The sequence below is a fragment of the Acanthopagrus latus genome, chromosome 16 (genome assembly GCF_904848185.1).
Source record: "Acanthopagrus latus isolate v.2019 chromosome 16, fAcaLat1.1, whole genome shotgun sequence".
NCBI classification, from domain to species: domain Eukaryota; kingdom Metazoa; phylum Chordata; class Actinopteri; order Spariformes; family Sparidae; genus Acanthopagrus; species Acanthopagrus latus.
In genome coordinates, this window is record NC_051054.1 from 10,955,086 (window position 1) to 10,981,947 (window position 26,862).

Consider the following 26,862-nt stretch of genomic DNA (forward strand, 5'->3'; position numbering starts at 1 on the left):
ATGATAAGGTATGGATGAGGGCATAGTGACATCTGCTCTATGAATTTTTATATCTCTCATGGTCTTTTTAATCTAGCGATTCGACTTTCCTTGTTAAAAGAATATACTTTTAAATTCTTGTAATAATATGAAATATCCATGTTTTAACTGGATGACTTATTAATAATAATAAGATAATAAAAATGAATGGCTTATTAGTACTGCCATGACAGATTTTATGTTTGTGGCAATCAATGAAAAATCTTGTCCACTGTCCCTATATGTCTCAAAATTTGTCCATGTCCTGACAACTAGCACACATCCCTCTGCAACAATTAACCTGACAAATCTGCTTCTGCTTCAGTCCGGGGTTCTGATAAATTAAAGTCCCTTCTGCTGTTAACAATACACTTGCTTTAGTTACCTTGAGTAAGACACTAATAGCCTCTTTGTTCATAGTATCAGATCATGCCTGTCTTTTAACACCATATACAACACAAATGTATCTGATAACTACCAACTGACATTTAAGTTTTTCAAATATAAGACTTCTTAGTCAACAGTTTTCAAAGTGGTCGTGCAGCTGTGTTGTTGTAGGTCACTAAACAGATATTTTTGCAACAGTATACATTTGTACTCCACTTTAATCGTCATTCATCCTGAGCTGATTTCAGGGAGAGGAGCAGGTCGGCGCTGCAAACACAATCACGTGATGAAGACAAATGTGTACATTTGGTGCAGCATGAAGCTTACATGTAGCATGACAGTTAGCATGAAGGCGTGGGCAATCCCATGCTGAGTTTTACACAGAAATGCACATCGTCGGTCCACTAATTTACAGTTAAGTTTTGTTGCCAGACCTGAATGAGAAACTGTCCGTCTTCCCAGTACACATTACAATAATCTTCAATGGAAGAAGATGAATGAATGAATTTTTCCTGCATTTTGCTTAGTGACATGATGAATGTTGATATCTCAGTTGCTCAAGCAGGCTATAATTTAAAATTTAAAGGCCTGGGTGTCATGAACTGCTTGACGGTCTCGTCTGTGACTTGTTTGCGTCGCTCTTGATGCTGGGCAATCATTGGCTGCAGAGTTTCAATCAACATCTTCTTAAGTTCTCCTGTTAGCAGAGCTCCACTTGCGTAGTCCTGCAGAGAGGAGATTGAATGAGTGGGAGTGGAAGGGAGGGAAGTTGAAAAGGACGATGAGGCAGCAGAGAAGAATGTTAACAAGATAAAGGAGTTCAAGGAAGGAAAGATACAGAGAGCAGTATGAAAGTCAAAGAGTAAAAAAAAGAGAACAGAGTAAAGAATGTGATTAACAAATGAAATAGAGTTTGGATGATACATATTTTTTCCTCTGATCTCTACACTCTCACCTGTTTGATCTTCTCCAGCTGTTCATCATCTTCAAGGAAGAAGGTCAAGTACATGAAGGAGACGTCTACGTCCGGGTTCCCACCATATTTCCTATGCTCTTCCACTGTGTCTTTTCCTCCAGAAAATGCATGTTTGTTGACCTGTGAGTAATAATAATTATAGGTCAGACTAGTCGGGCAGAAATCATAGACTACTGAATGTGATAACTAGCTTTAGCCCCACCTTGTTTTTGATTTGCTTTGGTGTGTCTGTGAGGAAGATAGAGGAGTTGGCATCGCTGGCACTCATCTTGGTCTGCGCCCCCTGCAGGGCTGGGAAGAAGGTGGAGTGCAGCAGGGCTGGTTTGGGATAGCCGATCCTTGGCGCTACGTCACGGGTCATCCTGAAGTATGGGTCCTGGATGAGCAAAATCCCAGATACAAACACGTCATTGTAAAATATGACAGTAATGTGTAGTTTTGTTATTTGTTACTGTAAAGATGTCCAGACCTGGTCTATGGCACAGGGGATGAGACACTGTATGTCCTTTCTGCTTCCAAAGATCTGTGGGAAAGAATTACTGAAGGACGGCGCCGCCTGGATGGCTGGGAAGCTGATCTTTCCTGGTTAGATAACAAATAATAAACACCATAAAGGACCAACAAGGCATTCACACAATTACACTTCAGAATCAGGAAAAATATAAACCACAGACACGAATTAGGGCTGTGCAATATGATGATAAATATGGAAAACATTTGTCTGATGTGTACCAGAACGGATCGGATAGCCCTACAAAATATTACAGTAAACGTCTGGCACATCAGAAAATTTCATATAAACAAATCAGTACGTTCAGCTGATTTAGCAGGAAAAAAGTATAATAACTGTTTCTTCTTTCCAGTGCACTGCACGTACACTAAATGATTTGTCAAAGAATGGATGTTTTTCATGCTTTTTCAGTCTTACCAATGCAGTCGCTGTCTGTAAATCCAAAGATGCCTTTGACCTGGTTATATGTCACATGTTTCTGGATCTTTACCACATTCCTGTAGAACTCAGGGGATGAACTGCAGAAAACAATTTAAATACCAAATGAAAATAAGACAGTTTCATCTGACTCAGGTTACTGGAAATTGGCTATTGGTTATTTGGTTATTTTCCCCCTCTAATGCATCCAAGGAAGCCTCCGCAGTATAGTCTGCAAGACAGGAAAATAAAGGTTGTATTTTGTCATTCTTTACCCCATGTAGTCGAGGTCAGAGAAGATGAAAGTCTTGTTGACATCAAAGCCACAGGCAATGATGTCCTTGGCATTTTCCACAGCGAAGCGATGGCAATCTTCCAGTGTTAGATCCTTCCACAGGTACTTCTCATCGTCAGTCAACTGGATCACCAGGGGGATGTCAAACACATCCTGCAACCATCTGCAACAAGGAAGCATGTGTCAGTAATGAGTTGGAATAACTGTAAGCTCTTTGGTAATAAAACATTATAGAGGGAAGAACTCACTTGGTGAAGATGAAGGGGATGAGGTGACCGACGTGCATGGCCTCTGAGGACGGGCCTCTGCCAGTGTAAAGGTAGAAGGACTTGTTCTTCTCATATGCATCCAGTACTTGATGCATATCTCTGCCAGAAACAGCGATAAGAGGAAATTATTTAACATCATTCTCGCATACTCAAAAATCTCAAGATGAGGGCTAGCTTAACGGTTCAGAGTGGATATTTTATTGCTGACTAACTTCCCTTAAGTTTCAGGATTAGTGACTGACTACAGATGAACATTCATTGACCAGAAATCAGGAATTAGGTAATGGAAAACATGACTACATCACACTGTTTAAACATTTTCAGCTCCCGAACTGCTGACCTGTGTGAAAAGAAGATTCCCCTTCGTAGAAAGCGATGAGGCGTCTGTCCTGCAACTTTTTCTATTCTGTCCACCAGCTCTTGATCAATTTTACTGCTGCCGAACCGCACTGAGGACAGACATGACAAAATTATTCTGTTGCTTCATCACTCTTTAAGTGAGGGCCACACTTGAGCTCTTTTGAATTGTACCTATGAGTTTGTCATAATCCACTCCCTTGGCGTTGGTGGTGGCAACGTTCCACGGGTCAACAGTGTCTTCATCAGCGCCATCTGCTGCTGGCCCGTTGTCAGGGGCGACAGAGTTTTCTGAGGGCGGACAGCCTGCCTTGTAGTCCTGACCTGTCATCTGTTTGTAGTCCACTTTCAACTTCAGCAGCAACTTCACAGCAGCGTCAATTTCAGCCTGAGGAACCCAAATACTGCTGTCAGATAACACACAGATGTAAATGCAGCCGAATCCCAACAGAATCAAGTAGTACGGCAGAGTCCATTCTCTTCTCTCTTTATATTCTAAAGGCCAGTTCACCCAAAATAGACACTGATTAATAATTTTGGTTCCTGGGGTTTATGCATCCCCCATATATATTGTATGGTACATGGAATTTCATTTGAGTTGTCAAAACATAAACAAATGGTATAATCAAAAATTTGAAGACAAATTAAGTGGTAACTTGGTAAATTTTAAAAGAACTTCTTCTGCTGGAGAAATAGCACCTATTGAGAGAAACTGTTGAGAGTGTATTCTATTGAATTCAGAGATAAAATGTTGTGTTTGCATTTTTTTAAAACGTCACTTTTCAGTGCTACAGGCTAGGGGTGGGCTGTATTGATGTCACAGTATATATAATTTTACATCATAATATAGTAGTATTGCATAGTTCATTATCTGGAGAAACAAAATGACTACACAGGAACCTCTGTTTTTGGCTCCCAAATTATAATCTGACCATGAAACTTTCAACATTGCTCACAATTAGGGATGCAAGACATTAGATATTGGCTTATATTCGATACGGCGATAATTTGTAATGCAGTCAAAACACTGTTTTCACATAGCAGTTTAGAGACACTTACTTTGTCAGCTTTAGCTGTTTTCAAGACCCTGACTTGGTCTCCTTGCTCTGTCAGTTTCTCGTAGAGCTCCATAGGACTCTTCGCTCCTTCCCCGTCTGCCTGACAGTCTGTCATCTTCTTCACACTGGCTAGGTAGTTGTAATAAATAAGTTAAACGGAATTAATAACCCAATGTATAACTGTGATATCTTCTATTATCAAGTTAACAGAATTACTGAGGCTTCATCTGCTCTAGTATGGCTGTATCTCCTTACACACAAGCTGAGAAGACATCCATATGTGAACACTGCTAACTTGGTAGAGCTATTGAGCTAGCTAATCGTCTGATACTGCCCCTGGAGTTAGCTCACGCTGCCGTATTTCATAAATGATACATTATCGAAATCAAATTGAATGGAATAATTGAGTAGCTGATATAATTCATGATAAATACAGTGACTGGCCGGCATACCGTAGTGTTGTCTTCACACTCGGCTGACAGCTCACTCATTTAACTTGCATCAGCCTGTATGGGAGGAGTGTTCGGCTCAAATTGTTCCCACGCAAACATGCTTCTTCATAGGTTCCCCGACGAATTAATCAGCGCAAAAGTGCCACCTTGTCAACTAGTTTGAATTCATTTAATATACAGAGTGTTCTTGTAAATTTATTAGCTTGATTAGACAGGAGGCCGACAAGTTAAGTTTACTTTAGACACTTTTAACACGATGTAAGCCGGAGAAGAGCGAGAGACGGTTCTTTTTCCGGGTTGTTTCAAAATAAGATTTCACGCTTAGGTAAATGCTGACACGAAACTCAGCATTAACTCTCGTGACTTTGCGGGATATATGACTGTTTTAAAGCTCGGAGGTCTGACATTGAGGGTTCAATATGATTGCAGGTGCAACAGTTTCACCGGGTAGCGTTAGCTTTCGCTTTAACCGTTAGCCTCTCTTTTCTAGGCTGTGTCAAGCTTTGAGCCAGAAATGCAAATGATGAAAATTAGCTAATTCTGCTATATTGTTGATAGCTAAGTCATGACCTAACGTTAGCGTTAACCCCTTACTGACGGTTACTAACGTTAACAATCTCTATAAAGGTAAGTGCTGTAATGTACTTGCTCTGTGCGAAGGTAGTAAATAGAGCTAGCTGTTATTCTACAGTTTCTACTTCATAAGTGTCTCCCAGTCTGCTTGGCTGGTGCATAGCAGGCTGCAAGAAGTGTCACCCCACTAATGACAGTAAATTACCAACAACAACAGCAAAGAAATTGTATGCATGTGGTTAAACTGCTAAGCTATTTAATGCCAATGCTGAAATGATAAATCAATATGCAACTTTGGGGTGCAGAATTTCAAGCAACCACTAGGGGTCACCCCTAGGCTTCTAATGTATTACCAGACCCTGGCAATTCACCTGTTGTCCCTTCATTTCAGCCATATATCATGTTGAGATGTCTTCACTTGTGGCCTACGAGGATTCAGAATCAGAGGATGACTGTCTTGATCAAACGGAGGAGGCAGCACCAACTTCTGTCAAAACTGGATCATGTGAACAAAACCAAGAACTCAGGGTGTGTACCTCCACTGAGGCAACACAGAGCCCTCACAGCTTCACGACAGACTCTGACAGGCCAGCGTTGGAGCATCATGGGAACATCTCAGACAGAGACATTTATCCACTCCACCCTCATTCACAGCTGCGGAGCTGTTTCGACTGGGAAGGAAAATATTTCACTGCTGCACAAGAAAAACATTTTACAGATACTACAGCTCCTCTGAGTTTTCGTTCAGCTCAGGGGAAGATCTTACCAGTGCAGACTCTTCCTCACATGCCACGAGGTGCCGGCGATGGATCGAAAACGACAAAAAGACATCACACTGTTGCACCTGGTGTCAGACCGTACATCCCCAAGAGACAGAGACTTCCCACTTCAGTAGAGACGGTGGACCCACAGTTTCCAGCAGAGCAAGTCCCAGGGAACCAGACCAGGGAGATTCTGTCAGAAGTGTCGGCGAGAGTAAAGCCGTATCTTACAAACAAAGTCCGCGCTGCAGGGATACCGAGGAAGCTTCTGATGAGCTTGGGAGGCCACCAGGGCCCAGTCAACATAGTGCAATGGTGTCCTGTACCTCATCTCAGTCATCTGCTGCTGTCTGCCTCCATGGACAAGACTTTCAAGGTATGAATGACCACAAGAAAGGATGCACATTGATTTTTAGCCTAGAAAGCAATTAAATCAGTCAAAGTTTCCTATAATGTAGCTTAAGAAATTCTTATTGGATTTAAACTGACTTAGGCAATTTAAGATTTACTTATCATTCTGATGTTTATTACATGTGATAAATGACGAGCACACTGTGTGAGGTTCTGGAACAGATTCTCCTAACAAGAAAATCCATCCAGCAGCATAGTTTTAGGAAGGTGCCAAGCACATCAGGGAGGTCTAAGGGGATAATCACTCACCTGACACTCAGTGTAATTGGCACAGCGTTACAGGCAGTCAGATAAGATTTGCCCCTCTGCCTCAATTTATAAATGTACCACAAACCACTTTCTTTAGAATCATATCTGTCACTGTCAGCGGAATGTATGTCAGGACCCATGGGACTTTCTCCACCTCCCTATCTCAGTTTCTCTCTCCCTCCCTCCCCCCCATTGTCTGTACTTCACACCAGGAAAACAATCCCTCATTTTCCTGCCGTAAAGGTCACGTCATGCAGGTGCCTGCCAGTGACTAAATATTTCTATCTCAGTATGAAACCACGTGCCCCGACCACTATCCTAAGAGGACTTGGAATAATTAATAATTTAAATATGCATGAGACAATTTGCATAAGCATACAAGTGCAGCAGTATGGCAGCCATCTCCTTCGGCACCTGGAAAGGGTGGGTTGAGCAGATGGCAGAGAAGAGGAGAGGACCTGGTTGTTTGCATGCAAGGATTTCTCAGACTGTGACAGCCACAGATGGAGTAGCATAGAAATACTTTTAAATGTCTGGTGAGCCAATTTGCTCAGTTTCAGTGGAGGATTGTCGTCAGGTCTTTCTTCTTTTCTCTAAATTTTTTATCCTGACTTCAGAGATCTTAACTTAGCCCGAATATTGGCAATGCTTAGACTGGAATTACACGATTTAGACCAGAACTGCAGGATTCTGAGTTGATATGGAGGTTTTATTCTGACATAATATTTAATTAAAACATACATATTATATATTATTCTGATATATGACTATATATCAACCTAGATTCTGGATGTTATTATCTCGTGACATGACGATGAGTGTTGTCATTTCCTGGTTTTGAAGACTGCATTACAGCCTGATGATTTTATATTCTGAACTGACGAGACTGTTGTACTTCCTCTAATACTTGCCTTAGTCATTAAATCCTGATCCTGAAGATTGTTTATCAAAGGCCTCATCATGTTATATTTAGTACCTTAAATTTAGTGCAAGTAGTCATCCCTGCAATATTGTTGCAATAGTGATATTGAGGAAATTGGTATCAAAAGATGCATTAGTATTATTTATGTTAGATTTTTTTCAATGCAGGGCCCCTATTGGTATTTATTTTTCCACATTGTGGTAAAACTGCTTATATTTAAAAGATAGGAGTACTTCTTTCACCACTTTGTCAGGTGTCCTGATACACAAATATTCAGGCACACACCTGTGAAAATACCACTCTCTTTATGCTCTTTATGCTTTACTTATTTCTATTCTCTATGTGAAGAAAGAAAGGGGACACACTCGAAGAAGTCTTAACACTTTCCTCTTTGTGCCAGTGTTTCTTCATCAACACCCTTCAGGCTTCCGCCTTCTCCTCCTCCGCCTCTTCCGTCCTGTCTGTCAGTTGCTCAGAAGCAGAGACTCAGACGATTATCTCTCCAGCCTGTTTGCAGCTGTCGTCACCATGGCTACGGCAGGTGTAAGGCAGTGGTTTTAAGTTGATAACATGAATACCAATTTAGTTTTAATTACTGAGAGTCATTTAGAAAGCAGATTACCCCAATGAGTCATCTGCGAGGATCTGCTCATCGTGTCTGTTAAGTGGCCAGTGAAATTAAAGGGGATGCAAATAAACAAGAGCTCATTTTCACCCATGCATGCATTCACAAGGCCTCGCATTGTACGGGATTATTGCAATTGTGGATGCACTGAATGGTGAATCTCATTAACACTTGAGATGGAGCTTAAGCAACATCCCACTCAGATGTTATACTTGTTATGTACTGTAGAAGTTGAGTATATTGTAGCCATAGAGGATATGATCAACAGATTTCCACATTTCCTTGAGATGGCAGTGTTTCCCTAAACCTCAGATCACACAGAAAAGCGACACATCCTGTTGCACAGTGAATGGAAATATTCTGAAAAGACGCTTCGATTCAATCTTCATCTTTTTGCAATTAAGAGCGCGACTCTCTGTCTCTCTCTGCCCCTTTTCTTTCTCACCCGCGAGGCATCTCTGGCATTCTGTTTGTTAAACTGCTGCCTGCAGGATTGATATGTCACTCTCCCCTAGTCCGTCGCTCTTCCCCAACCCGTCTGTCTCCTGTCCTGTGGGAGTCGTGGTACAGAAGTTCTCAGTGTGCTTCTCATGCTGCATGGAGGAGTCATCTTTAATAATGAAACACAGAGAGAGGCAGAGAGGGCTCTGCAGTGCCCCACAGATCTTCAAAGTTCCTCAGTGGCTCTGTCAATGGCCAGGGAAGCGAAAAATACTTACATCATTAGTGTAATATACTTCACCTCAGTGGGCACCGGACCAGACCACCCACCGGATTTCAGGCTAGGCTTCGGGGAGAGGCTTTTCCTCTTTTGATGGTGAGAAAATTAAACTCCTCGTGAACAGGGCATCTGACAAAAAAGGATGTGACAGTATTGACCAGCGTGTGTGTACTAAGTGATCTTTTTGAAGCACGGTACAAAAGCATGACAACATTAACTAAAGCCAAAATCAACAACAAACCAATCTGGCAGACTAACACCTCATTCGTGAATCACTGCGTGCCTTTTTTTTTTTTTCACACCATGATATCACATTTCAAACTAGCAAGCTTTAGAATAGAGGAGCCAGGGCAGTCGCAACTAATGGAAGTCAGCTGGATGCTTTTCACTTCAGCTCTCTATAATCAGTGAAGCCCTTGACAATACGAGAACCATTAGGCCCTCCGAGGAATTGATTTATAGGCACACTCAAAGGTAATTAGTTTGATTAATTAAAAAAAAGGCTGTTTTTTTTGCTTTTAAACTCAGCAAGTAATCCTGATTTGTATACATATTATTCCAATCTATCCAGCAGCCCCTTTTGCTGAGTAATTAGATTTTGTTTCATAACAATTGAATTTAGATTAGGAAGGCTTAGATGATATCTTCAGACTGCACTCACTAATCCTCATTCACACAGGAAAGAGAGATTTTCAGGGCCAGAGGACACATTACATGGCTGGAAAATTGCCTTTCTTTACTCTTCTCAGTTGAGAGAGAGCAGCGGTTGCCAAGCCAAGCCCGGACTGTTTTTGATTCTCAGTAAATTGCCTTGAAAGCTCGTCCAAAGCATGCAGGCTTGTGTCTTTGAAGCCCAGTGTGTCCGCGCTGTCTGATGTCCCCTCTTTTTCACTGCTTCTCTCTGCTTACTCACTTCATCTGATGTTTGTTTGAGTCGTAAAGGATGCAGGGGTCAGTGTCAACCCTTCAAAAGTGTCAACTCTGTTAGCACACCTATGCTACCTTTCCTCTTTCATGTTTTTTTTTTTTCCTTTTGTAAAACAGTGTTGGGATTCATCAAAACAGCCAACTAAAACCGAGCAGAAATCACTGGTGAAACCATGTGTAATTCTGTTGTGACAGATATTTTTGAACTACCATGGTAATGCACGTGTAGTTCAACTCTTTGAGTGATTATGCAGAATGTTTGAAGTTCATCACTTTTTTGGGTATTTTTAATTTTCAAAAGATGGATCCACAAACTGGACTAGGCTTGGAAATGAAAATTGGCAACAATTATCAACAGAATGTTGAGTTCAACAGGTGGCCAATTCTCACATATTGCACTTGTAAGCAAATATGTCTAAAACCTGTCCCTTCAGCTTTTAATTAGGCTTTGCTGCTTCACTTTTTTTATTGATCCTTATTAAATGAAGAGTCTTTTGAAGAGGAAGAGGTTTTGGATGGTTGGTTGCACAAAGGAGGCAATTTCAAGATAATTGTGATGAGCATTTTTACTTGACTAAACAATGGATCTATAATGAAAAATGATATTTTTTTTGCAGCCCTAAACTCATCAGCCAAGTTCAGGGTGTTCTGTAGCGCAATACGGTGTGTTATACTCTATGCTTTGTAAGCTTTCCTCCAAAAATGTTTCAGGCTTGTGCACAGTTGCTGCAGTCGGGGTGTATTTGTGACTTTGGCTTGATGTGCCCATGTCTGGCAGGTGTGGGATGGAGCAGAGAGTGGGCGATGCCTGAGGGTTTACACCTGTCATTCGGGAGCCGTGCGCGATGCCCGCTGGACCCCCTGCGGGCGACACCTTCTCACCGGCTCATTTGACAACTCGGCTGTGATCACAGACTCAGAGACAGGTGAGCAGCAAACACTTATTCCTGTAGGTCTGATGAACAGTGTCACTTAACAGCCGCGCTGAGGTACCTGTGCTGAGGAAGTTTACGTCAGAATTCAGCTGTTCAGCAAGCACTTATCTCCTGGCACATTGCTGGTGTTGTGGGAAAACGAAACCTCTCGGCAAATTTAGTGCATGTGTTTTTTGTTTTATTCGTCAAACACAAATTTAAAGTTGGTGTTGTAATTTATCTGTGGAGTGACTTTAAATTGCCTCAGGCCCCAAAACCTGTTACAAACCAAATTCTGTGTATAAATTGCAAAGCTGCTTCCCACTCTCAGTCGTCGTGACCCATTTAAAGGGCAACCTGCAAAATCCGCATTCCCTGAGCAAATGCGTCCCAACCGGTCAACTATCCCATTCCTAAGACTCCTTCAAGTGCAGCCAGGAAATGCTGCCTTCTTTTTACCAAAGCTTAAATGAAAAAAGGTATTTTATTTAAGCCTGTAGAATCCCCAACCCCGCTGGGGTCCAGTTAAATTGTGAGGCTACGGATCCGCTTCAGTGGAGGTGATGCCTAGAACGGGACACTGCTCTCTCTTTCTTTTTCTTTCTCCCTCTGTCTCTCACATGTACACATACATAGACAGCAACACAGCACATGCTAACAAAGACTACAGATATTATTGCTTTCTGACATTTAGCAAACTCAGCCAAATCTGCTGGCTCACTGTGTTTGCTGCCCCTTTTGTGATATCATACACATTGTTTTCAAGGTGACATTTAAAAGACATCAATAATTTGTTTTGCCTCAGAAATGCGTCGCTTCCCAGCCGAGCAAACGTTTAACAAGCATGGCAGAAAAGATGAAATCAACTCATACAGATGATGAGCAGCAGGGAGGCTGCTTCTCCTGAGGTTCTCTTGTTGCCGACATTGAAACAATTTCAGGAATTTCTGCACAGTTGATGTTTAAAATCTTGGTAAGAAACTTTGGAAAGACTCTAATTCTGTCTTCAATTGGACAGATTTGTCTTTCATGTCTACTCACCAATATCATGTATATTACAGTACTCATATGCAGTACTCAAAACGAGCTAACATACAATAGACATTGTTTTGAAGCCCCTGTGGCTGCTACGTCTCCTGGGTCAACACATCGCTGTGATGACTTGCTGCCGTTTGCACTTCCCCTCTCAGCATGTCTGTCAATACTGCCAATAAAGCCCACGGATAATAGCTTGGCCAGGCCATTAAACACACAGGCAGCTCTGGGAAAGGGATCAATAATGGATACATCACCACAGGAGGCGCAACCATGACCTTATTCTGGAACGTCACAAACCACAACCATAAATAAACAAATGTTTATTTTTGTCTCATGCTTTGCGCTGTAGGATCTCCGAGTACGTTAAAACTCACAACTTATGAAGTGATGCCACACATCTGAAGAGCCCTCATACATCAATCCCGCAACCTCCTTTCTATTTCACAACGAAATCATATTATTGTTATTCATTTCCCTACCACTGTCATGATTTACCCGAATGAAAATTGAATAAAGCATATTGTTTCTGAGGATGAAGGTCTGAAGATGTGTGCTGGCACTACAGAGCAGTAAGCATGCATTCATAAGGCGGCGTGAAATGAAGAAAATGTAATTTAGTTGCTTATTAATATGGGAGTTGGGAATTCCGTCCCTGTTTCTGCACAGTAGTAGTACAGTTTAGTATGTTACAGCTAAGACCTCTGCACTGACTCTTTAAAACCAATCATATAGCATTCAAGGAGTGAAAAGGGCGAGCTGCATACGTGATTTACCTCATGGTGGCTGAGCTATTTATATTTCTGACACGTATGACTCATAACGGAGCTACATCAAGATGCTGGCGTAGCTATGGCAATTGAGATGCAACTATTATATAGGAACTTCGCAGACTGTTTACCAGTTTTGTATCACTACGTTGTTGGAGGTATATAGACATGAACATGTTGAACTTCACTCCATTTTGCCTGCACCAAGAACCCCTCTGGTGGATTCTAGGGCTTTTGTATCATCCACAGACTGTACTTTGTGTATGTGCGCATCCACCGATACGAAGAGTATAGTCGGTTCAAGAGAGAGAGCCTTTCAAGTCATCATGTCTCAAGTCAGGTCACAAGTCTTTAACCTCCACACTGAGTCTTACATCATTTATTTTCTGTCAAGTAGGGTTGCAAGTCATGAAAACAGTGACTTGTGAACTCAAGTCCAAGCCTTACCATTTCCTGTTTCAAAATGGACTCCGAGCCAAAACCAAGCACCACCCAACTTGCAGTACACCACTTATCAGTGTGAATGTTTCTTGGTTCCAATGCTATTTCCTGTCATGAAGCACCAATTATAAAAAAAGAATTGCATCTCTCTGCCATATAGACAGCACATTTTTATGCAAAGGCACCCTTTCCACAGTTAAAATATGTCTTTGCACAATTAGTTTGATACATTTTTTTTTTAAAGAAATGTATGTATTTTCTGGTTTCTTGTCTCCTCTGTGACAGTAAACTGGCATTATATAGACTAAACAAGCAATTGCTTAATTAAGAAATAATCTATGGATTAATCACCAATGTAAATAATCATTATTTGCAGCCCTATATGACATCTTTGAAAAACTAGCAAATCTCCCGACATTCAAGCATTTGTACATTCATGAGTACCGGAGAGGAGATACTGAGGGAGCTGAGTGTTTGCCACATCAGACTGTAATCAGGATGAATGTGATCTTTACACTCTTCACAGTAATGCAGAGCCTCTCAACTTTAAGAAGGAAGGCAGCTGGGCCTATTCTGCTCAATTGAGCTCTCTTTGGAGATGTGAGCAGGCCTCTTGTAATGATCAGCGGGAGTCTCGCAGGACACCTGACCCTTTATTTCACTGCAACATAGTCAAACCAAATGCTGCACCAACTGCCGTGTTTACAGAGCGATGGAATTATAGAGGAGCCTGTGCATTCAGAATGGTGTGTGGGCCCATTTTCCTTGGCCCATCTCTGCAGTTGTTCCTGTGTCCAATTTAATTTGTACAATCTTATATCCACTCCCAGTGGGCCACAGACAGACTGTCACAGCTGAATAGCAATAGTAGAGGCAGAGGAGGATATGGGGAGGGAGAGCAGGTTAAGAGGCATAATGCAGAGAGGGGAAAGGGAGAGGAGAAGAGGAGTGTAAGAGAAAGAAGTCAAAAGAAGCAGAATAAATTCAGAGAAGGAGAAACAGCGAGAGCTTCAGTTTGGGGAGGGGAATAAATGAATTTCATCTGGAGGGCATTAGTGTGAAGTGGCAGCTGTTGTCCAGCGCTTTCACGGCTGTCCTTGGAAAAGCTGATTGGCAGAGGAAAGTATGCCCACATAGCCAAGGGCTGCCACAGGTTGATGTGCACACAGAACTTGAGTTTTCTGTCCAGATGCCTCCAGGCGCTGGCAGAGAGGAGCTCCTCTTTGTTTTCTAGAAACCGGTAATACACAAAGACAGAGCCATGACTAGAGTGGGCTGCTGTGTTGCCCTTCCTCCTCACTTTGGCTTTTAGAATCATATTTGATGAATGAGGCTGAAGGCTTCAACAAGAGTTTAGTTGCAAGGTGGAGTCTCACATGATTGCAATTCATTATTGTTTTAGGTAATAAAACAATTTGCATGTGCATGTAGCCTCCATTACAGGCTCCATTACAGTAAAGTGATGTTTTCAGTATCTGAACTTAGACGGTTCCACTTGTTGTTTTACTTGCCTTTGCCCGCTTAGTAATCATATCCATATTACTCATGATTATTTATCTAGTTTGAGACTGGGAGTCATCCCACATAAATATAGTTTAAAATCCAACCCAGCTGTGCAATTTGTATGGAGCAAGAGCTTGTTCTTTTTCACAACATTTCATTTAAGCATTACTAGAATACTATATGAGAAAAAATGTAGTCTATGGTGTGTGTGTGCTTCCAGCTCAGTATTTCTCCGCTACTTCAGGAACATTGTTTGATGTAAGTGTTTTTATAACTTGCAGGAACGAAAAAAGATATACTCATCAAAAAAGAAATGGTTATGTTCTTAACTTTTTATATTCAACAGGAAAAAATGTGCCAATGTGTCATAATGTAGTGCCGGATTTACGAGAACAATCCAGTAGTGTAACCGTATACTCATTGATATCCATCCTTGAAAAGTTTCAAATAATATTAACAGCATGTTTAGAAACACTGCAGTGAATTGTGAACAATGAAAATGATTAATTTGACCTCTTTTACACGAACACAATGTACCTGTATAAACACAGGAGCCTGAGGCACAGCGCGCCAGGAGACGATGCATGCAGCACACACAAAGAAGCATTAACTCCAAATGCCACTGGCAAGCACATCTGCATTTTGACCTATTTCAAAAGCTTCATTTCACAGTGCTAACGTGCTTACGAACACAGGTTTTACTTGTTATGTGACAAGAAAAACAACGGACGTGTTTTAAAAGGAAAGATAAGCGCAGATCAGTCAGAAGTAAAGGGCATTTCTAGATGTTGTAAGATTCAAAAGCATCCAGCAGAAAGCAGTATGTGTTTCCATAAGTGTTTGGAGTAGCTTAATACTTTACTGCTAATTACTTCTACTAATTATGCTTTACCTTTCAAGGGTCCCTCTTCCCTGTGCCCTCCAGAAATTATGCTTTGTACCAGAGTGAATGCCTGCAGCACTTTTACTGTTTGCAAAACTTGCAAAACATCAGCAACCTGCGAAAGGAAGAAAATGGTTATGTTGGCTTATCAATAACTGTGAAACACAGTAGAGCTTTAACTATCAAGGTAAATGTGATATTGCAATGCATAAAACACCTCTGAAATGTAGCCACATCTCACTTTGTGTGGGAGGTAAGTGAGTGTGTGTGTGTGTGTGTGTGTGTGTGTGTGTGTGTGTGTGTGTGTGTGTGTGTGTGTGTGTGTGTGTGTGTGTGCGCAGATTGTGGCAATATGTGATCTTTTCAGATACTGAGGGCTCGATGCACCCTCACCATGTTTCTTTTGGATTTCAGTTCAGCTCTGAAGGTTCCTTCTCAACCTTGCAAACAGAGACTGGATGAAAAAAAAAAAAGAAAAAAAAGAAAAAGAAAAACACAAGGTCCACTGACAAATCTTGAAACTCACTGTGCAGTGTTGAGAGAAGCACATGAAATACTTAGTGAAAACACATTAAATAGATTAAGATTCAGTTATTTTAGATATGCTTTTTCACAGCCTCTCAGACGGAGGGTGAAAACAGTGCTGCTCCACCAGACTGCATGAGAGAACCGATGCGTCTGTTATACATGGCAGCATGTGAACCTATTCTAGTTGTTGGCCATAATAAAATGATGAAACTAAAAATGAGCATAATATGTCTCCTTTTAGATTTAACCACATGTTGGATATCTTTAAAACATCAAACTACGTACAAATATGATTATTAAGCCTATATACAAAATATTCTTTGGATGCAGCTTGTCAAATCCATGTTATGTGCGTCTAACCCTTGCTCATGCTGCAATGACAGCACCCTGCTTTGGTGGATCCTCTAATGAGGCAGAGTATCCATTTCATCCCAGCTTCCCTCTGCTCTAAGGGGCTCACCCCCACCATCACAATCATCGCTAATGTCCTCGACACTGTAGTCATCCTCCTTGTGTCAGCTCCGCAGCACAATCACAGCTCTTTCAGGACTACAAAGTAAACTATCGCGAGGGAGGGACGGATCACTGCAGCCTTCCCTTATCTCCCCTCAAGCAGGCCAATTAATCTTGCTTAATTAAAACATGACGAGGCCCTATTTATTATGAGGAGAATGTTGATTTCTCATCGCCTCGCCAAACATGAGTTTTAAATCTAAATGACAGAACTGTTCTGTATCGCTACGGGTAAGCCAATTAAGCAGGGGAGCGTGAGCCCCGACGAAATTGCCTGTTAAAACTTTGGATCGATGCAAATCGAAATTTTGGGAGCGTGCTTGTCCACCATTAAGTGAAAGAAAAGGCCATTTTCGCTGCAGTTTATTAGCCGTGACTCAGTCCCACTTCTAAAAGGACTCGGTACGAACATCCCGGAACAAGTGTGTAATGAAGTGCATTTTTTGTTGTGGGCTAACTGCCTGAGACTGTTTTGGATGGGGTCTTTGTTGTTTGTTCGATGAATTAATGAGGAGCAGTGGAACCCTGAGGTGTTCTGCTTTGCATAGCCTTTGACAGAGCTGCTGGCTCACAGTCTGGCTCGGTCCCTCTTCATCGTTTTCCCAAGAAACTAATTTTTGGTCGTACCCTGTCAGGCTTAATTATATGTAAGCCCCTCAGTGTTTTTGTTTTGTTTTTAAGGATGACATTTTTTTAATTGATTTAGATAAGGCCGCCCCGAGCCAAAACAGTGGTTTATACTTTGGCTTAAGTTTCCTTTTAGAGACTGATACGTACTATGTGATCTGCTGTCACAGACGGTTTCAGCAACCCTTGCACAAAAGCTCTTTCTGGTCAGTCTCGTCACCCACCATCATTAAAACGAGTCAGTGATGGACTGCTCTGGGGGCAACCAGTGGTATAAATAGAAGTTTCATTTCATGAGTAGAAACTTTTCTTAGTCCTGGTGGAGCTTTTTTTAGTGACAGAAAGACATGCGATCAAAAACTGATAGATGTAATAAAGTAAACAAGTTCCCACCCTGCCTCTGACCTGAGATGATCACAGAATGCCTCTACATCTTTTTACTTTGACATCATTCCTTCATGAATTTCAGACGACGCAGCGAGGGTGGGGACACCGAGGTGGGGACACTATCTTTTGCTGCAACTTAGGGCAAGATTTACTGCATCTTTTATCAGTGAGCTTGTTTTCAAATCCCTGTTTTATAAGCAAAGGCAATGGCCTGGTGTAATTACACACAATTTTTACTGCGCAGAAATCTATAGAGTGCTTTACAAGGAGGATTGAGTCTTTGCAGTGCGCTCAATTAATAAACCAAAGAGAAGTTTCAAGATAATTTGCGGCTCTGAGGAAATGTAGTCGGAATTTATGTTGTGTTTTACTTTAGTGTTGTCAGCTGAGAGAGACACACAGAAAAAATGTAATCAGGCAGCATTTTTTCCTAATTAATTAGTTTGATAGTGTAGACTCTTTCTGAACTTACACTTCCTCTCCTACTTTGTTTCTGCTTAATCACTGTATTTTGATAAGCAGTACACCAAAAGGAGATGAACAACACTCATTCATGCAGGGTATGTTGGCTTGTTCAGACAGATCAGATGTGTGCAGCAGCAGGAGTGAGACTCTCTGGACAGAGATTAAACGGCATTAAGGTGATTGCCTTCGCCAGCCATGGCGACTTGGGGAAGTGTCGCAGCTTAGAGAGGACAGAAACCAGCTAGGGGTCAGAGTTGAGCTGAAAATAAGTTTCTTCAGAGCTGAGTAGGCAACATACTTGCGTAGGTGCAAACACTGCACGCTCTCATATACACACCGTCTTCACGTTGAAGTCTTAAGTGGTCAAAGTGGCTGTGCACGGGAAATAAATCATCTGGTAGTAGACTCATGGATTATTAGTTTTGTTTCATGGATCCAGAAGGTACAGGGTGTAGCTTTTATTGTTTGCTACTCTACCTCTGGAGAAGATTAATTACCTTGTTAAAGGTAAATAATCCAGCATTGCCAGATATGAATTGTAAACTTTCGTATCAGAGGCGAAAAATGATTGTGCTTTGAGGAAGATGATTGAAGTGAAGTCATAAAGTGTAATTTTACAAGGCTGTAAGCTGTGATAATGAAATGGATGACTGGACTTAGTGTTGCATTATAAACTTGGCCTAAACACAGCATACTTTTTAGTAAGAAGGTTCAAGCTTTACCTGCAAGTCACTTCAGATTGAGCAGCATCACCGTGGGTGGCTGTGGCACAGGAGATAGAGCGGGTCGTCTGAAGGTTGCTGGTTCAGTTCCCTGGCTGCATATTGAGTTATCCTCGAGTAAGATACTGAACTAAATCGCTCCAGACGAGCAGGTCGGCACCTTGCATGGCAGCCTCTGCCATCAGTGTAGGAATGTGTGTGTAAAGCACTTTGAGTGATCAGTACACTGTGCTAACCATTGAAATGAGACAGTGTTGACTAAAACAATCTACATACATTTGCATTAAAAAACTGTGAAAGTAATGTACATTAAGGCAAGTTTGGCATTATTGATAGTACAGAGGGCAAATTTATCTTTCTGATACGATAATAACCGTACCTCTGGCAACAGTCACTCTTTGAAATCTTTTGGGATCTGTTTCATACAATATGTAGAATTTAGAGTTGTTGCAGGGTAATTTTCTGTAGATCGACAAATCAATTAAATGACATATTGCTATAGCTGTACTTGATACTGTCCCTTGTGCTGGATGTGAATATGTTTTGTCACTTTATTGTTGCAGATTATTTGAATTTATTTTAATTAAACCAAGATATTGATGGGAAATGTGTGTTGTATCAAGAAAAGAAAGTAATGTGTATGCAAAATGCAAATTGCAAAATGTTGCAAGTTGCTCTTGTAAGAGTCATAACTTGTTGCACACACATGTATCGTATTTTAGTCATACTTTATCATCAGTTTCATCATTCTTTTAGTAGTGTTTGATCCGAGAGTTCACTGCTGACAAAAGATGTGCAGGTGTATATTTCACACGGAAGCATTGATCTTTTCTCTCTGTCTGCTTTCTTCTTCTCTCTGCAGGGCAGCAGGTGGTGAGATTGGACAACCAGTTCAAAGTGATGTGTGTGGTCCCGCATCCCAGCAACCCCGAGGTATTCCTGTGTGGAGGTTACAGTGCAGCGGTCAAGGCCTGGGACTCTCGCAGCTGCAAGGTCAAACTTATTAGCCTCTACACTGTAGATTTAGCATTTTTATCGACTCTGGTTTCACCCGCTGTTGTTTGACCTTTTTCATAAATCTAAGGGGGGTAGGCTCTGAACACATGCTCTTCATCAACAGCTCCCTATTAGACACCGGCACTGGTGCAAACAAGGTAGTCAACATTTGGCTGTGCACAATGAACCCATGCTGTGTTCCACTAAAAGTATAATCCTGCCACAGACAAAGAAGCAACACTGCAGATTATCACCTAATGGCTAATTGCTCAAAGCAAATTTTCACCCAAGACTTATAAATCTTTCCTGTGAAGCTTCAACCTAATATTGCTATTAAGCTTAATGGACTGTTTTATATGATAATCCTATTCACTTCTTCAGAGTATGAGTGCTCACATGGAATTTTTTCCCCCCACAGTGAACGGCCTCGTTTCCCTACAGGCTTTTAGACCTAATGCAGCAGGGCTTGTGGTGGAGTGAGTGTAGAACCAGTCCTCAGCATCCTCGCTTCCTGTCAGTCGTAACCCTGGGCTGTGTGTTTCTTGCTTTGGGATGAAATTACTCCACTAGATACCCCACCAGAGACCCAGAGGCACAACATTTAACCATTAGCCTGAAGACTTGCCAAACAGACTCGTGAGGTTGAACTGCATGCATTAGACTGTGATGTTGAAACTCACTGATGGGAGTACAAGTTGGTTTTGGTTTTGTTCAGTTTGCACCACAGAAGGAGAGTTAAAGTTAACGCTGCAGTTAGAAGTTAAAGGTTAAATAGTCCAATGTAGAGTGTAGCTGCCAGCTGTTCACTCAGGAGCTCTGAAGGGAAAATTAATGCCCTGTGAATATCTGATGTGATATAAATGGGCCTGCAAAGAAGATAGAAGAAGTTAACAAGAGTTGATGTTTTCTTTGAAAAGAGAAATTAATTTGGTCTACCCTCATCTAGATCAGAATTCACTGAGCCTTTCTCATTTACTGCTGTTTAGTCTAATCTGGTTTTATCATTTGAAAAGTTTTCTCAGAGGCCACTTGGATGAACAATATCCCTTTTAGGTTTGCCAATCTCGTATTCTGATCCAGTCTCATCTGCACAAACCTGTAGTTCTCACTAGATTCAGTGCAGGAAATTGGCATATTGACATATGACTCAATGGGTGCTACTATTGATGTTAGTTCCTAAATTATTAATTAAAACTTAACCCAAGCGTTGTAATCAAACTCCTATTTTATTTGACCATCAGTCCAAATTCAAAGACATTTGAGACAAAAAAAAAGACAAAAGCAGGCATCATATTCTCATGTTTGAGAAGCTGGAACCAGCGAGTGCTTGGCTCGCTTTTCCATGTTTTGATCTGAGAATTCACTGCTGACAAAAATGTGCAGATTTATAATTCAGAAGGAAGCATTGATCTTTTCTCTCCATCTGCTTTCTTCTTCACTCTGTAGGGCAGCAGGTGGTGTGATTGGACAGCCTTCATTTTTTTTTTTACCACAATTAATTGATTCTAAGAATAGCTGCTGATCGATCAAATTAAATTGTTTTCACTGAGTGTCAGATGTTAAAGATAACCTTAAACCTGCCAACATTTGGCTGTGAAAAAAAACAATACAAAATACTTTTTATTAGTCTTAAATTCATATCTAACTAAAATATCTGTTGAAGAATCTGTGAAAAGAAATGTACAAAGAAGCTGTAGCCATCCAATGTTCAGGAAGTGTTAATGCTATCAGAGGATTCTAACATTTAGCTGACACAGACAACCCACCACGTTTACATAGTTCATGGACAACAGCTGTGGTGAATAGTGTACCACTGTGTGTGAAACACACAAAGAAACATTAATATTTCATTAAACATCACTAAATGTATAAAATGTAGGATGAAGCTTTACCTTTATATAGCAGATCCACATGACTACATGTTAATGTTACAGTGTTGGTTGCACTGCGGTCATCTGGCACAGCAGGGTGAGCGAGCGACAGTATATCTTTATATGCAAAGACAACTGGCACGCTATAGTTATCCTCCTGTCATCTCTCCTTAAGGGCAGAAATCCAGATGTCCCCCCTACTTCCTGTTAATTGCTCTGTGATGAACAATGTGTATTAAAAAAATACTGTGTTATAAAACAATCAAGGATGGCTCCATCAGTTCAATTCTAACTTAGTTAAATGTCTTAAATGTGGTTTAAATAACAGTTCAAGAGCAGTAACACTTCCCACTACATCATATGACTGGAGAGTATTTCTTTTCTCCACTTTTTGTATGTGTGTGTGTGTGTGTGTGTGTGTGTGTGTGTGTGTGTGTGTGTGTCTCCAGGTGGTGAAGGTTTACAAAGCAGGGATCCAGCAGACCTTGGACATCCTGTTTCTCAGGGGTGGTGTGGACTTTATAACAAGCTCCGATTGCGTAAGCAGAGACTCTGCAGACCGCACCCTCATCGCCTGGGACTACCAGACCACAGCCAAGGTCTCTAACCAGATCTTCCAGGTGAGGACAAATGTGTGCGAATAAGAAAAAAGTGAAGATAAGGCACTAACTACATACAACTCTGATTGTCGCATGATGATTAAATTATCTGCCAATAGGCAGTAAAGCAGGTTGATTTTTCTAACAGACAAATCCCATCGAAGGTTATGTTCCTGGAAATGTGTGACCCTCCTGGTGTGAAATAAGTTGGTAATGAGGCATGTGGACTTGGCATATTTTGACAGTTACATGGTGCTGGAAGAAGTGTGGGTCCTAGTGAGTTCTACTATTACTACTATTTTAAAATATGATTTTAATAACCTTTCTGCTTTCTGTATTGAATAAATTCTCATTCCCCGAACCGCTGTCGCTGCAGGTTGAAGTGGCAAGAGTCTTGTAAATGTTACGTGCTACTCTCGACATACAGGATAGGATGGACAAAATAACACGGACAGCGTAAAACATTGTGGTGTTGATTTCCCTTCTCAATTAAAAATATCTTCAAATAAGCTTTTTTAAATTTGATCATCATTTCAATGGTGGTATCATGCATTCATCATGCGTCCAAATAAAAAAGAAAGCACCTTAGAAATGTCACAGCTCGCTTACCAGTAGTCCGCATCTGTCCTGTTCATGAAGACGATCAACAGTTTGACGAAAAATGATTGCAGCTCCTACCTTGTGACTGAAAGGTTGTTTCTGCATCAAAATGACCTGATTTCACTCTTGGTGGTTATATTTGACATATTATAGCCCACTTACTCCTTTTTTACCTGTTGAAATACCTTTAAAGGGCAAATACCACTTTAAAGTTAGCCTGCCAAAAAGTGATTACAGCTCCTAACTTATGACTAAAAGGTTAATAGATTAAGATGTTGGTGATGCACTGCATGCATGCAGGGCTTGATGTTGGTGATGCTGAAAAAATGTGATTGAGAAATAATTGTGTCTACAGAGTGAAGCAGAAATGCAGTTTAAAATGGAAGCTGTAGAAAAATATTACAAAACCTGAATATAAATTAAATAATGTGAATGTTCTGTAATATTTTTTATATGCATATATATTTATATCTATCTATCTATCTATCTATCTATCTATCTATCTATCTATCTATCTATCTATCTATCTATCTATCTATCTATCTATCTATCTATCTATCTATCTATCTATATATATATATATCTATATATTATCTAGATAGATAGACAGACAGACAGACAGACAGACTATGTGAACTTGCCTAACCCTGAAGCATTTCTCTTACTTTGTGCACCCCCGTCACATCTGGCCATAAGGCTTTTTAAAGTAATGGTGTAGTTTACATGCAGCGGACTTCATGGTTAGTAATTGCAAGAAAAGGTCAAGTAATGAATTAATTTTCCCTCCCCTCATTTGGCCACCAGGAGCGATACACGTGCCCTAGCCTGGCTCTCCACCCACTGGAGGAGTCCTTCGTGGCCCAGACCAATGGGAACTACATGGCTGTGTTCTCCTGCCAGCAGCCCTATAGGATGAACAAGAGGCGTCGGTATGAAGGACATAAGGTCAGTCACAACTGTGGCCTCGGGAGGGAAAAGGGGGTGGGGGTGGGGGGGTTGATCAGAGACCTGATCAATAGAGAATGTACACTCACACAGACAACTTCAGCAGTAATCAACATGTGCACAAAACTGTGCAAAAGCAAGCAGAATAGACCCGTACACGCAGATTGAATTGTAGTCTACATAACACACAGTTGACATGTACAGTAGATCCATTCCCTGCGGCACCCCTCCCCCTCAACAAACACAGTAAATACAAAACTATATTTCCACTGAGGGGTGCAAACAGAGCAGAATGTGGCTGTCAGATGACCAAAATCATATTGTTTGTTGTCACAAGACAAATACAAAAAACGGACAGAAAACATGCGCTACTTTATGTTCTGTTCGATTCCTTTTTGGTGGCAAAACACATTTCACATCAGCAAAAACAGTACATAACATCCAGAGAACACAAAGACATTTCATTTCCTCATGCTTTCTTTATTGTATATACAACTTTGAAGCAAATGCTTCCAACAGAGTACATGTTCTAGTGTGATTATAAATACTTAACCGCTGCGCGTCTTCTGTTGTCTTTAACTGACGGCTGGCTGTTGTGATCACTGTCAGGATGGGCTCAGATCCTTTTCAAGCCTAACTTTATATCAAAGTCATGTTTCCTTATGTACATCAAAGGACTTGTTGGCTGCTGGAAACATGCCTCCTGTCCATACTGGTCCCAAAGAGTTCCCTTCCAAATTAATTCCTAATGTAAGAAAATCCAAAGCAATCTTATAATCTCTTCCAGAAACAGGCATGTGGTGCCACTTGTAATACAATACCTCTGTATGCAGTAAAGCAGACTGTGTTTATTCACAGCACCGGAAAGCCGCTCAGTCACAGCCACTCATGTGGTTAAGTGCCTTGCTCAAGGGCACCTGGTTGGTAATAATAATAATAATCTTCACTTCCCCCGTCACAGACTGAATCAGCAGCTTTCTGGTCATTTGCATGCTCCTTTTCCATTTAGGTCACCAAAGTCTGTAATCAACTGGATTGCAATCCACTTATTATGCTGACATTTTATTATGCTAAAGTTTACATGGCTCCTGGTGGAAGGTTAATGCATCGTAGCCAACACATATATCCTCATTATAGGTGGAGGGGTATGCTGTGAAGTGTGAATTTTCCATGGATGGATCTATCCTGGCCTCGGGAAGCTCCACGGGCTCTGCTCACTTCTATGATTACCAGAATGCTCGAACACTGCACGCCCTGCAAGCCCACAGCCAACCCTGCCTGTGCGTGTCTCAGCATCCCGTCCTGCCTGCAACCGCAGCCACCTGCGACTGGGCGGGTGAAATCAAAGTCTGGCACTAAGGACTGTGAATGAACAAGCGAATACTGTGTTAAAAGTTATAAGATGCATCATGTTGGCCAAGAGAGGACTATTTTTCACTCAGTCAACTCAGTCATCCATCTTTAAGACTTTATCTCCATAATCTCTTGGCACAAAATGATAAGCACTTGGGGGGAAAAAACATGCTGGAAGTCAGCTAATCTACTATCTACTGACGCCTTTGAAAAACTGTTTTGTTTTTTTTTTTCTTTTTTTCTTTTTTTTTTACACTGTAGATCTTGTAACACTTTCTTTGTTTTAAAAAACGCCCACATGAACTCATACTGGCACGAAAACAACAGAAACTATTGTGTAAATTTTACTGGAAGCATGTTATTCATACTTGGCCTGCCACACGTGGTTTTAACACCTTGAAAAAAGGAGCGTTTAACTGTGAGATCATAAAGTTTCTTTACATTTCCAAGAGTGAAATTGAGTTTTTTCTCAAGTGGTGGGCGGTGGGTAAGCAGTGGAGCTTCACACATAGACACACATCCTTAATGCTTTGCGAAACAGCAAGGGCCATCATCCCCATCATCAGTTCTTGAAGTTTTTGTCAAAACAACAAGAAATCTCTTTGGGCATTTTTTTCTAATCAGTGGGGTTTTTCATTCCAAATTCTGCATACACATCAGTTTTCTCTATGCCTTTTTTGTTCTCGCTGGCTCTGATATGACGTTTCTTTTCACACTGACAGCTTAGAGCATCAGAGAGAGACAACCAGAGAACTAAAAAAAAAAAAATATGCAGACATCTGTCAAAACATTGCCAGGTTCTTTTAAGATCCTGCCAGTCAACAACAGAACGGTGAAGTGCACACAGATGCTCTTGATCTTTATTCAGTATCTGGTGGAGTGGTCCTGCTGAGGGAAACTCTAATGGCTCTATACTCCTACTAGCCCCTGTGGTTGTTCATAATGCAGCTAATAATGATTACATTTGCATTGTTTCTGATTTTGAAAGGACCACTTAGTGATTTGTGAGGCCGTGTAACAAGCAAATTGTGTTTTATATTATTATTATAATTTGCATGTGCTGAATGGTGACAGGGAAGATCATTGAATAAAGCAAATTGGAAAGGATGAAACAATATGTCCTCTTAAGGGTGAAAAAAGCATAGATTGTGGGGTAACACTCTAAACTTTGCACACACCCTCTCATTTAATGTTTTTTCTTTATTTTCATGACTGTTTACATTGTAGCTTCTCGCTGAAGGCATCAAAACTATGAATGAACGCATGGAATTATGTAGTAAACATGTTTTATATTTTAGACTCTTCAAAATAGCTACCCTTTGCTTTGATTACTGCTTTGCACACTCTTGGCATGAGGTAGTCACCTAAAATGGTTTTCCAACAGTCTTAAAGGAGTTCCAGGAGATACTGAGCACTGAGCGTTGGTCAATTTGCCTTCACTCTGCGCACCAGCTCATCCCAGACCATCTCAATTGGGTTTAGGTCAGGTGAATGTGGAGGCCAGGTCATCTGGCGCAGCACTCCATCACTCTCCCTCTTGGTCAAATAGCCCTTACACAGCCTTGAGGTGTGTTTGGGGTCATTGTCCTTTTGAAAAATAAATGATGGTCCAACTGCTTCAGTAACAAGGGTCAGTACAAAGCTGGCTTTGCCTCGACACTGACCCTCCAAAAAGGGTCAGTCCCCACCATACGGGACCCAGTAGGCAAGTAGGCAGACTGAGCTCATTAGCATTTAAAGGTGCAGGCACAGAAACAGCCTGCTCTCAGTAGAGCTCGGTA

General features: G+C 41.2%; 2 protein-coding genes across 4 annotated transcripts; one reads left to right on the forward strand and one right to left on the reverse strand.

Moving 5' to 3' along the window:
• Positions 1–605: 605 nt before the first annotated feature.
• Positions 606–4,885, reverse strand: LOC119004362 (tryptophan--tRNA ligase, cytoplasmic). 2 transcript variants are annotated; one of them, XM_037071183.1, is made up of 11 exons: positions 4,741–4,885; positions 4,290–4,417; positions 3,405–3,618; positions 3,214–3,322; positions 2,853–2,972; positions 2,585–2,767; positions 2,310–2,410; positions 1,851–1,963; positions 1,584–1,757; positions 1,361–1,501; positions 606–1,130 (listed from the first exon to the last, which is right to left on the reverse strand). In XM_037071183.1, the coding sequence occupies exons 2-11, from the start codon at positions 4,401–4,403 to the stop codon at positions 972–974; spliced, it is 1,428 nt and encodes a 475-aa protein (XP_036927078.1). In that variant the 5' UTR covers positions 4,404–4,417; positions 4,741–4,885; the 3' UTR covers positions 606–971. The 2 variants fall into 2 exon arrangements, with proteins under 2 accessions (XP_036927078.1, XP_036927079.1); XM_037071184.1 differs by having other exon boundaries at positions 4,290–4,413; positions 4,741–4,844.
• A 43-nt stretch (positions 4,886–4,928) lies between these two features.
• On the forward strand, positions 4,929–25,527 carry wdr25 (WD repeat domain 25). Of its 2 annotated transcripts, none has more exons than XM_037071182.1 (7): positions 4,929–5,065; positions 5,705–6,450; positions 10,708–10,855; positions 19,580–19,710; positions 22,034–22,204; positions 23,588–23,728; positions 24,866–25,527. In XM_037071182.1, the coding sequence occupies exons 2-7, from the start codon at positions 5,722–5,724 to the stop codon at positions 25,085–25,087; spliced, it is 1,542 nt and encodes a 513-aa protein (XP_036927077.1). In that variant the 5' UTR covers positions 4,929–5,065; positions 5,705–5,721; the 3' UTR covers positions 25,088–25,527. The 2 variants fall into 2 exon arrangements, with proteins under 2 accessions (XP_036927077.1, XP_036927076.1); XM_037071181.1 differs by having other exon boundaries at positions 5,056–5,367.
• The last annotated feature ends 1,335 nt before the right edge of the window (positions 25,528–26,862 follow it).